Source organism: Pogoniulus pusillus, chromosome 9 (genome assembly GCF_015220805.1).
Source record: "Pogoniulus pusillus isolate bPogPus1 chromosome 9, bPogPus1.pri, whole genome shotgun sequence".
Taxonomy (NCBI): domain Eukaryota; kingdom Metazoa; phylum Chordata; class Aves; order Piciformes; family Lybiidae; genus Pogoniulus; species Pogoniulus pusillus.
In genome coordinates, this window is record NC_087272.1 from 40,079,723 (window position 1) to 40,092,030 (window position 12,308).

The following is a 12,308-nucleotide window of genomic DNA, read 5'->3' on the forward strand; positions in this document are numbered from 1 at the left end:
GCCTTCCAGCTGAGATGGCCTCTGTCAGCCCTAAGGCAATTGCACTGGAAGCCCGAACCTGCCCCACCCAGACACTGCAGCTTCTCTCCCAGAGGAGCAAGCAACACATTCGTCACTCCCAGTCTTCCCCTCAGACATGGCCAAAGTCACTTTGGCCTCAGTTCACAGCCTGAGCTTCTACCAAGGGCAGCTGAAGACTTGCAGTCTGAGCACCTAACTTCACCTCGTCTGTAGGCTCAAATTCCCATCTACCATGGGAAGCCTTTCTTAGTCCAGAGCATCCAGGCTGCCACAGGCAGCTCCTGGAACAGCTGGCAGCTCCTGGCTTGGGCAGATTCACTCTGCTATGGGTCAAGAACTGGCTGGAGGGCCAGGACCAGAGAGCGATGGGGAATGGAGCCACATCCAGCTGGCAGCTGGCACTGGTGGTGTGCCCCAGGGATCAGTGCTGGGCACAGGCCTGTGCAATGTCTTTATTGATGATCTGGAGCAGGGCATTGAGTCCAGCAGCAGTGAGTTTGCAGATGACACCAAGCTAGGAGCAGCTGTGGAGCTGCTGGAGGGTAGGAGAGCCCTGCAGAGGGACCTGGCCAGGCTGCAAGGGTGGGCAGAAGCCAAGGGGATGAGACTGAACAAGGACAAGTGCAGGGTTCTGCACTTTGGCCACAACAACCCCAAGCAGCACTCCAGGCTGGGGCCAGAGTGGCTGAGAGCAGCCAGGCAGAGAGGGAGCTGGGGGTGTGCAGCCTGCAGCAGAGGAGGCTCAGGGCAGAGCTCATTGCTGCCTGCAGCTGCCTGCAGGGAGGCTGTAGCCAGGTGGGGTTGGGCTCTGCTGCCAGGCAGCCAGCAACAGAAGGGGACACAGCCTCAAGCTGTGCCAGGGCAGGTCCAGGCTGGATGTGAGGAGGAAGTTGTTGACACAGAGAGTGATTGGCATTGGAATGGGCTGCCCAGGGAGGTGGTGGAGTGGCCGTGGCTGGAGGTGTTGCAGCCAAGGCTGGCTGGGGCACTTAGTGCCATGGTCTGGTTGGTTGGGCAGGGCTGGGTGCTAGGTTGGGCTGGCTGAGCTTGGAGCTCTCTGCCAACCTGCTTGGCTCTGTGGCTCTATTCTGTGATTTTCACCAGGTAGAAGCAATCTGCTACCTTTTCTTCCCGTGCAAACAGGTCACCCCAGGCTGACAGCTTTCCCTGCTGCTTTGACTGTGTTTTGTTTTCCTGGCAAGGGCAGGCCATGCTCCTGGGAACCAGCACTTGCTGCCAGCACTGTGCTTGCTCTTCAGCCACTTCTCAAGCTCCAGAGCACACAGAGAAGCAGAGCAATGAACACTTTTGAGCACGGATGAACAGCATCTCAGTGGGGGAAACCTTGTGTGTGAAGGCAGCATTAATGAGATCTTCCCCCTCCAAGGACTGGGCAGCAAAGCTGTTTGCTTAGTCTGAAACCCCTGCAAATGCTTCTGGAGAACTTCACATTCCAGAGCTTCTCCTTCCCTTCCAAGTATGGCAGTGGTGCCATGAGCACATGCACAGCTAACCCCTTCCTTAAGAGGGTTTTGTAATCCATCAGCATCGCTGACAGTGCAGTGTCATGCAGAGTGTCTCACAGCATTCGCTCTGCAGGCCGCCTGGAAAGCTGCCAGGCTGAGGGAGGGGCAGAAAGCTGCACTGCCTTCCAGGCAGCAGCAGACAGGAGAAGCAAAGGCCTTTCTTCTGCCATGTGAGACCGTGGGCTGACAGCAGGGGAGGTGACCGCTGTCGAGGCACATGTAGTGTAACAGGCATCAGGTGAGGCTCCTGCAACCACTCAGAGGATTAAACTGGCAGTGCTGAGCCTGTGGCTCTGCAGAAACATCCTGCCACACACCAGCAAGTCTTGCCTGCTCCTTTTCCCTACCCATCCCTCCTGCTGCCACACACCAGCAAGTCTTGCCTGCTCCTTTTCCCTACCCATCCCTCCTGCTGCCACACACCAGCAAGTCTTGCCTGCTCCTTTTCTCTGTCCAGCCCTCCTGCTGCCACACACCAGCAAGTCTTAGCTCCATAGCCCAGTCCCTGCTCCCAGGAAGAGGGCAGGCTGGCAGTGGCCAATGCAATGGAGGCTGGCACCTACCTGCACAGGGCCTCAATAGCATCTCTGTCCAGGAAGTCATGCTCACGCTTGACCAGGGCGATGTCGATTGGGAAAAGGAGGTCTGTAGGAAGAGGGACAGAAGGAATCACAATGAGCCTCACCTCCAGCAGTTACCCATTCCAGAACAACCACCTGCCTCCAGCTGACCTCACCACTGTGCCCATGCCTGCCACTCCTCAGCCAAGCTGAGGATGTTAAGCTGATGTCATTTACCTGGAGCTGAGCAAGGCCTCTGACACTGTCCCACACCACAGCCTGGTCCCCAGGCTGGTGACACATGGGTGTGATGGGTGGGCCATGAGCTGGATGCAGAACTGCCTTGATGGCTGCACCCAAAGAGTGGCTGTCAATGGCTCCATGGCCAAGTGCAGGCCAGGGACAAGTGGAGTCCCTCAGGGATCAGTCCTGCCACCAGTCTTGTTCAACAGCTTTGTGGGTGCCATGGACAGAGGCACTGAGTGCAGCCTCAGCAAGTTTGCTGCCCACACCAAGCTGTGTGGTGCAGCAGCCAGGCTGGGGGCAGGATCCATCCAGAGGGACCTGGGCAGGCTGCAGAGGTGGGCACAAGCCAAGCTCAGGAGCTTCAACAAGACCAAGGGCAAGGTCCTGCAGCTGGGGCCAGGCAATGCCAAGCACCAATCCAGGCTGGGCAGTGAGTGGCTGCAGAGCAGCCCTGAGCAGAGGCACTTCGGGGTGCTGCTGGAGGAGAAGCTCCACAGCAGCCAGCAGTGTGCACTTGCAGCACAGAAAGCCAAGCAGAGCCTGGGCTGCAGCAGCAGCAGTGTGGCCAGCAGGGACAGGGAGGGGATTCTGCCCCTCTGCTCTGCTGCGCTCTGCTGAGACCCCACCTGGAGTCCTGCATCCAGCTCTGGAGCCCCTGGGACAAGAGGGATGTGGAGATGCTGGAGAGTGTCCAGAGCAGGGCCAGGAGGATGCTCAGAGGCTGCAGCAGCTCTGCTGTGAGCACAGACTGAAAGAGCTGGGGCTGTGCAGGCTGGAGCAGAGGAGGCTCCCAGGGGACCTTCTTGTGGCCTGCCAGCATCTGAAGGGGGCTACAAAAAAGCTGGGGAGGGACTTTTGAGGGTGTCAGGGAGTGGCAGGAGTGGGGGGAATGGAGCAAAGCTGGAGGTGGGGAGAGTGAGGCTGGAGGTGAGGAGGAAGTTGTTGAGCAGGAGAGTGGTGAGAGGCTGGCAGGGGTTGCCCAGGGAGGTGGTTGAGGCCCCATGGCTGGAGGTGTTTGAGGCCAGGCTGGCTGAGGCTGTGTGCAGCCTGCTCTAGGGTAGGGTGTCCCTGGGCATGGCAGGGGGTTGGCACTGGCTGCTCCTTGTGGTCCCTTCCATCCCTGACTGATTCTGTGATTGATTCCATGGTTCCCAGCTCAGGCTACACCTCAGCTACCAGAGGCAATTCCTTTTCAGGTGCAGGTTTCTCCTGTGCAGCTCTGACAACTGAACTCATATTGAAAGGGGAGGAACAGTAAATAAGCACAGCAGAGATGGAACAGTGGGAAAGGGGCAAATGGCAGCTCTCAGCTCAACCCCAGGCACAGAGACTGACTGAGGCTGTCTTTAAAACATACAATCCCCCACCCAAGTGCCAGCATCTGACACGCCAAGGAAAAAGGGTCAGCAGCCCCCAGATCTCTGGGAAAGCATGAAGCAAGGAGCCCCTTGGCTGCTAATCAAGCTCCTTAGAAGTCTGACATCGTTAGAGCATTAATGAGCTGGGGACTGAAATGAGAGCAAGGCAAGCTGCAGGCAGGGCACACTGCCTCCTGCCCGGGGAGATTATTTAGGTAAACAGCTGGCAGAGTGAGGGGGAGGAAACAGTGCTGGCAGAGAGCTCACCATTTACTGCAGCTCCAAGGCAGCAACCACAGATATATATTACTTGCTGTCCTCCACAGATTCCTGCCTGTCATAGAGGTCCTGATCTGGCATTCCTTGCACAGCCCAAACTGGCTGCTAAGGGCACACAGCACACACATTACTTGCTGCCCTTCTCTCCACACCTTCCAGCACCTCAACAGCTCTCTGCAATTCAGGAGACCACAACTGGACACAGCACTCCAGGGCTGGCCTGAGCAGTGCTGAGCACAGGGGCACAAGAACCTCCCTTGTCCTGCTGCCCACACTGCTCCTGAGCCAGCCCAGGATGCCATTGGCTCTGCTGCCCACCTGGGCACTGCTGCCTCCTCTTCAGCTCCTCTCTCCCACCACCCCCAGCTCCCTCTCTGCCTGGCTGCTCTCAGCCACTCTGGCCCCAGCCTCTAGTGTTGCTTGGGGTTGTTGTGGCCAAAGTGCAGAACCCTGCCCTTGGCCTTGCTCAGTCTCATTCACTTGGCCTCTGCCCACCCATCCAGCCTGGCCAGGTCCCTCTGCAGGCTCTCCTGCACTCCAACAGCTCCACACCTGCTCCTAGCTTGGTGTCATCTTGGTTCACTGCACCGAGGTGAGTTCTCAGAAGGCTTGTACTAGATCCAATCCATTCATAGTTCTTCCCTTCACCAACTGAGGTCCAAGGTGCAAGCACAGAGACTGAGAACAATCAGCTGGCATTTGTCACCAGTGCTGCTGTAACTGCTGACAAAGCTGGTTCCTTAGAAAGGCCAAAAGAAGCCCTATAGAAGAACTCAACTGGGAGGTTTCTTGGAAGAAGTCAGTAGTCTGCAGGAGTCCTTTTTTTGTGTTAGGCTTAATTTATGGTGCAGCTGTTCTTGTTGCTGCTGGGGTAGCCAAGAAGAAGGCTACACTGTCCAGGTATGGAGCCCAGCCCAGAGCCCCCAAGCTGCTGCAGGCAGTGAACATCTCCTGTGGGGCCAGGCTGAGGCAGCTGGGGCTGGCAGCTGGCAGCAGAGCAGCCTGAGGGCTGCCCTCAGTGCTGTGCTCAAGCTGTGCAGGGCAGTGTGGGCAGGACGCAGCCAGGCTCTGCCCAGGGCTGGCCAAGGGCAGCACAAGGGGCACTGGGGGCAAGCTGCAGCTGAGGAGGTGCCAGGGGAAGAGGAGGGGAAACTTTGTCCCTGTGAGGGTGCCAGAGCCCTGGAGCAGGCTGCCCAGAGAGGCTGTGGAGTCTCCTGCTCTGGAGACTTTCCAACCCCCCTGGCTGTGTTCCTGTGTGCCCTGCCCTGGGTGCTGCTGCTCTGGCAGGGGGTTGCACTGGATGACCTCTGGAGGTCCCTTCCAACACCTGCCATGCTGTGGCTGTGTGATATGAAACCCACAAGCCCACATATCCAGTTGAGAGTCTTCTCCTTAGATTCAACCCATACTGGAAGTACAGTCCCAGCTCTGCACCCCAGGAGAATCTTAGCATTTACATTAGCAAAAAAAACCCAAACCAAAGACATGGAAAAAAAGGAAGAGGAATGATAAGAGGAAATTTAATTTCTGAACAGGCAGAGTAAAGTTTTGCCAAGTGGTGCCTTTGAAAGTGCTATTATCTTCTCTTACTGCCCCTGCAGCTGCAAATCAAAGCTCAAGAGCTCGTTCTGCAGGGAGGTCAGCCCAGCACTTGCTGTCATTTCCAGCAGCTCCCCGCTGTAAATGATGAGCTCGCTCTGCTCCTTCCTCCAGCAGCAGCTGGAGTTTGTTTTGCAGAAAAAGAAGAGGCAGAGATAAGAGTGCCTAATTTCACCAGAAATATAAAACCAGAAGAGGCAGATAAGAAGAGTGCCTAATTGCACTACAAAGCAAAGTCATCCCAAGTGGCGTGGGAGGGCAATTCCGAGCAGCAATACACACACAAAACCCAGGACGTCGCACTTGAAGCCAACCTTCTGTGTGCTCATCCGCCGCAGAGGGCAAGAGCTGCAGGCCAGACCTGCAAGCTGCTAGTAGGTTAGAGGGGCAATGCAGGGAGCCTCCACTGAGCAGAACCACTGTAAACCAGGCACACAGAGTGCAGCCCTGCCGCGGAAGGCTGAGGCGGTGCAGGCTGCAGCAGCCTCTCTGGGCAGCTGTGGATCACCCACGCAGCAATGGCCTCTAGGTTCCTTTTGCTCTTCGTAGGGTCAAAACCCCCTGGGCACCAGAGAAAGGGCCCAGGCTGATTGTGCTCCAGCCAGATGAAGCCCTCCCTGGAGAAACTAAGAATCAGACAATCAGTCAGCGTTGGAAGGCACCACAAGGAGCAGCCAGTTCCAACCCCCTGCCATGCCCAGGGACACCCTACCCTAGAGCAGGCTGCACACAGCCTCAGCCAGCCTGGCCTCAAACACCTCCAGCCATGGGGCCTCAACCACCTCCCTGGGCAACCCCTGCCAGCCTCTCACCACTCTCCTGCTCAACAACTTCCTCCTCACCTCCAGCCTCACTCTCCCCACCTCCAGCTTTGCTCCATTCCCCCCACTCCTGCCACTTCCTCACACCCTCAAAAGTCCCTCCCCAGCTTTTCTGTAGCCCCCTGAAGCAAATGTGAAACTCCAGGAGTGCCTCAGAGTCCCACTGGGTTTGGTACACTTCTGCAGGTGGCAGGTAGCAGAGCACAGCCCAGTAGCCTCCTAGGAGGCAGGTCACACACTGGCACTTCAGTTGTGCCGCTGAGGCTCACTCAGTGGTGAGCATTACACCTGAGAGCCCAGACTGGCAGGGCAGGGCTGAGCTGCAGCTGAGGTGCCTACCTTCGTAGAGCTGTGCATACTGTGGGAAGCCAGCAGCCCGCAGCCAGTCACAGGCTTCCTTGGCCTCGATTTCTGGAAGAGAGCAGAAACGAGACAGCCTCCGTCAGTGTCTGCAAAGCAACACCTCCTGTTGTCACGGAGCAAGCAGGGCGGCAGGCAGTGCCGGAGCTGGCACAGGGCTTTGCTTCTCTTGCCCGGGCAAGCGCACCCCGGGAAGCCACCGGCGCTCACCTGCCCTTGGTCAGCAGCTCAGCGCCTCGCAAGTTACGCGGCACAGCTGGAAACGGCAGGAGCTGTGGGTCACTCTGCACTGGCTTTTGTCAGCACCAGGAACACCAGCGCTGCAGCCAGCACCTGTGCTGCAAACCTGCTGCTCCCCCGGGCACGACGAGCTCGTCTGCAGCGCGGCTCCCAGCGGGGCTGCGCAGACAGCGCCGGCAGCCTGCAGCGGCAGCTGAGAGTGCACGGGGACCCAGCTGCACCGGCGGCCTCCAGGGCACCCCTTGGTGTGCCAAAGGACGTGGGGCTAATTTCCCCCACTGCCCAGAGCAGGCTGCTGCAAAACGAACTGGCTCCTACACAGCCACGACACCGACGGGCTGGGAGGCTGTGCATGCACAAGGCATGCACCCAGCTGCTCCCTGCTCCAGCAGAAATAAAGCAGGCATTAGCAGAGTCAGCCGGGCTGGAAGAGAGCTCCAAGCTCAGCCAGCCCAACCCAGCACCCAGCCCTGCTCAAACAACCAGACCATGGCACTAAGTGCCCCAGCCAGGCTTGGCTGCAACACCTCCAGCCACGGCCACTCCACCACCTCCCTGGGCAGCCCATTCCAATGCCAATCACTCTCTCTGACAACAACTTCCTCCTCACATCCAGCCTAGACCTGCCCTGGCACAGCTCCAGGCTGTGTCCCCTTCTGTCCCTGGCTGCCTGGCAGCAGAGCCCAACCCCACCTGGCTACAGCCTCCCTGCAGGCAGCTGCAGGCAGCAATGAGCTCTGCCCTGAGCCTCCTCTGCTGCAGGCTGCACACCCCCAGCTCCCTCAGCCTCTCCTCACAGGGCTCTGCTCCAGGCCCCTCCCCAGCCTTGCTGCCCTTCTCTCCATACCTTCCAGCACCTCAGCATCTCTCTTGAATCAGACTAGGAGAATGGGAGGTGCTCAGGGTACTCTCTGAGTGCTCAGGACACAGACTGCATTCGCTTTCTTCTCCTAAAAAGTCAGGGAAGTGCTACTGGGAATGCACAGCTGCCTGAGCAGCCAGCGAGCAGCCAGCAACCCTTCAGGTTCAGCTGCCTTTGATTACATTCACTGCTCCTAATGGAGCAGCAAATAAAAGCCTCATTATGTACACCTCAGTAGACAGCTTTGCCACCTACTTGGAGAGGATCTGATGGGTGCCTGCTGCAGGAACCACGCGCACAGGGCTCTGCTCAGCATCGCTCCCGACGTGAGCGACTGCATATAGGGCAGTGAAGAGCCAACCATAACAAGGAAAGCATCTGAAGATTTTGGCACCTTCTGAAATACCCCCAGAGAGCTCTAGCACACAATTAAAAGCAGATGAAAAGCAGGCACCTTTCAGCTTCTCTAAAAGGACAGCAACCCCCCTCTGATCTTCCAAACGGCTACCACAGGGTTAAAATCCTCCTGCTTTGCTAAGACACATCCCCAAACCAAGGGGTTAAAGTGAGCCAAAGCACAACATTCCAGATAAACAAACAGCTAAAACTCCACTCTGGCTGAAGTCAGGACAAGCAGGCGTTTGTGCAACTTGTGTTTGCTTCACCTTTGGGCTGTGGCCCACATGAGTGCAAGCACGTACGGACCTATTGACTCAGCTACTCATCAAGGAAAGGCATTCTCCACTTCCAGCTGCAAGCCACTGCCAAACTTTGCTTGGAGCAGCACTTTTAGCTTAGTTATCCTACAGAAATGCAAGGCAAAGTTGATCAAGAAGGAAAATCAGTCACGGAGAATGCATCTCAAAGTTGCACTGCTAAAGCAAGAACCAACAGCAGGGTACTGCTATCTCAGCAGCAACAGAAGTACCACAGCAAAACAAGAGCTGCCATTAAAGAGCACTTAAAATGCACTTTCTTGGGAGGCTCATCCTCTAGAAGTGTCTGGATTGAAGGAGAATTTAGCTTGATTTAAACCTGGAGAAAGAAGAAGATCCCTGACAACAAATGCTTACCTGAAATGCAGGTAGATGCCTGCAGTGCAATTAAAAGTGTCAGATCCCTGCTACTGCAGTGGCTCTGAAATGCCTTTAAGCCCTTGTGCACAGGTCCCACAGTGAGCACCCCCAGGTGCCTGGCCTGGGAAGGATTTCTAGAGCTAGAAAATGATGAATGTGCACTTAATTGCCTTTTCTAAGGCTCTCTACAGAAGCTCTGTGTACCTTTCCTGCAAGCACATATGCCGGTTGCGGGGAGGTCAGGCTCACAGGCAGCCAAATGTTGGGTGCCTTTGGGATTTTCAGAGCATATTTGCTTTCAAAATAGCTCTGAGCATCCCCCAAGAAGTCAAGGCAAGCAATGCAGCACCTGAGTGACCACTGGCTGGCTACAGAGCTGCAGAGCACCTGCTCTCTCGCCAGCCCCGGCTAGGGCTGGGGGCAGCACAGCACCAAGGCTTCCAAGCAGTGCTGGCCCCGCTTCCATCCCCAGCGTCTTGGCAAAGCCCCTGGCTCCTGCTTCGAGTCCCTGAGAGGGTGATGGGTCTGGAGAGCTGTCTCCAAGAAGGGGCCAGGGCAGTTCCCTAGAGGCAGAGCTCTCCATGTCACCTGCATTCACACAAAGCAAGTGTCACAGGCGGCACGGGAGGGGGCACAGGTGACAGAGAGGACGCAGGAGCTAAAGCAGCAGCTCCTGGCTTGCTCCTAGACGGGACCCATGTGTTGTGACTCGACAAACAGCACTGCCCTCCCCAGCCCAGCTTCCCCAGCCCGACCCTGCAGGCTGCTGAGGAGCAGACCTGTGTGTGAAACTCAGGCAGACCAAAAGCCAGCCTGAGGGAGAGCCCAGCCCAAGGGGCAGAAGGCTGAGCACACAGGACAAGCATCCTCACAGCAGAGGGACAAATGTAAAAGGCTGAAAGCCTTCAGAGGTAAGAAGTTCATTGCTGCAACTTCACTGCCCTGCCTTTCAGAATAAAATGCAGGAGGAAAACCTGAGCTTTTGGCCAAATCATTCGCACCACCCTAGAAAAGAAAGCTCATTCCTACACTTCCCAAGCTCCAGCTTTTCTTCCAGCTCTGCAGCACCAGCCCTGGGTCACTTGGCGTGCCAGTTGCCAGCCACAGTTCCATAACCAGGTGGACATGGAATTCTGTGCAAGTCCTTGTCATGCCCTCCTGGGATAAGGAGGGAGAAAAGAGGGCAGAACAGAGATTCACAAATCAGATCTTTCACTACTAAAGTTTTAGAAGGAACCCAGAAGCTTTTGCTCAGTCTCCTAGGGGACCTGGGCTAGGGATCCTTACCCCAGTGCTGAACTCACTGCTACACAAAGCGTCTGCTGGGGCCAGCCGAGAGCCACAGGGAGCAAAGGAGCTTGCAGAAGAACTGCACAGTGCTTCCACTCCCCTCCTCGGGCAGCCCCAGTTATCCTGCCAGGCTGAGCAGAGCAATCTGCTACCAGGAACACCCTTCTGAGGAAGAGCTGGCAGCTGAGCTGCTGCAAGCTGCTGTGGCTGGGGAGCAACTGGTCTCACTTCTCAGCCCCCTACATCCCTGCACTGCCATTTCCTTTCTGAAACAAACACCCCTGCATCCAGCTCTGGAGCCCCTGGGACAAGAGGGCTGTGGAGATGCTGGAGAGTGTCCAGAGCAGGGCCAGGAGGATGCTGAGAGGCTGCAGCAGCTCTGCTGTGAGCACAGCCTGAAAGAGTTGGGGCTGTGCAGGCTGGAGCAGAGGAGGCTCCCAGGGGACCTTCTTGTGGCCTTCCAGGATCTGAAGGGGGCTACAAAAAAGCTGGGGAGGGACTTTTGAGGGTGTCAGGGAGAGACAGGACTGAGGAGAATGGAGCAAAGCTGGAGGTGGGGAGAGTGAGGCTGGAGGTGAGGAGGAAGTTGTTGAACATGAGAGTGGTGAGAGGCTGGCAGGGGTTGCCCAGGGAGGTGGTTGAGGCCCCATGGCTGGAGGTGTTTGAGGCCAGGCTGGCTGAGGCTGTGTGCAGCCTGCTCTAGGGTAGGGTGTCCCTGGGCATGGCAGGGGGTTGGAACTGGCTGCTCCTTGTGGTCCCTTCCAGCCCTGACTGATTCTGTGATTCTATGCCAGTTTAGACCTTTACAGCAAGCTGCAGCCCAGTGTGCACTGCACTGCACTGCACTGCAGGCAAGCAACAGACGCAGCTTTTCAGATGCATCTCCTGCGCCTTCCCCCAGCAGCAGGAGTCTCTTGCACAGAAGAATCTCTGGGAAGAAAGAATTTGTGCTGTTATGTCTGAATGTCCTGATGCACAAGAAACCTCTCAGAAAGTAAAAGAGAACAAAGCAAAACTACCTCCACCCCCCAAGAAGAGAAGAGTACAATGAGGGCTTTCTTCTTAGCGTGGCATAAGCAAACAGCAGGCAAATGTGCTAGAGAGGAAACAGGAAATTTTTATTGGGAACAGCTTTATTTGTTAGTCCATGGCACAAAGCAGCCTCCATCCTCAAACCAAGGGCAGGAGTTCCTTTTGTGTGTGGTTGGGACTCGTTAGTCCTTATTTACCCACTTCCTGGGGGGTTAGGATGACCCAATTCTTCCCCAGCACGGTAAGTTCAAATGGAAGCCTCCAAGTCCTGTCTTGTTTAGCCCTGCTTAATCTTGGTCCACAGCTCTACAAGTCTGCAAGGTTAAAACTCCACGGGACATGGAAAAGAAATCTCACTTCACAGCTTGTGACAAGGCAAGGGCAGAAGGGAGAACTCACAGACAGAATCACAGAGCCAAGCAGGTTGGCAGAGAGCTCCAAGCTCAGCCAGCCCAACCTAGCACCCAGCCCTGCCCAACCAACCAGACCATGGCACTAAGTGCCCCAGCCAGGCTTGGCTGCAACACCTCCAGCCACAGCCACTCCACCACCTCCCTGGGCAGCCCATTCCAATGCCAATCACTCTCTCTGACAACAACTTCCTCACAACATCCAGCCTAGACCTGCCCTGCCACAGCTTCAGACTCTGTCCCCTTCTTCTGTTGCTGGCTGCCTGGCAGCAGAGCCCAACCCCACCTGGCTACAGCCTCCCTGCAGGCAGCAATGAGCTCTGCCCTGAGCCTCCTCTGCTGCAGGCTGCACCCCCCCAGCTCCCTCAGCCTCTCCTCACAGGGCTCTGCTCCAGGCTTCCCACCAGCTTCTGGAGGATACCTTCCCTCGTATAAAAAATAAACCAAATCATGTCCTTTCAGAGAACTAAAATCACCCTGGCAGTCTGGCTGGCAGCAGCTTCCCTCCTTCCTCCCCCTGCCTTCCAGCAGACAACTGAAGCAGCAGTTGTTTGGGGGGGCTACGGACCAAGTACAAAGCAGATGTACCCTTGTACAGCCTTGCACCAGCTCCATTTTCACCTAAGTG

The 12,308-nt window shown here is 56.4% G+C and overlaps 1 protein-coding gene across 6 annotated transcripts in view; it reads right to left on the minus strand.

Annotated features, from left to right (window-relative positions):
- The window catches only part of DLC1 (DLC1 Rho GTPase activating protein), a 165,207-nt gene that overhangs the window by 20,923 nt on the left and 131,976 nt on the right, over positions 1–12,308 (minus strand). For 4 of the 6 annotated variants that reach the window (XM_064149330.1, XM_064149331.1, XM_064149335.1 and 1 more), the window contains 2 exons: positions 6,750–6,821; positions 2,111–2,192 (listed from right to left, as the gene is read on the minus strand). In XM_064149330.1, the coding sequence (XP_064005400.1) occupies positions 2,111–2,192; positions 6,750–6,821 (154 nt within the window). Of the gene's footprint in view, positions 1–2,110; positions 2,193–6,749; positions 6,822–12,308 lie in introns of those variants that run through there. The other 2 variants (XM_064149332.1, XM_064149334.1) reach the window with 2 other exon arrangements.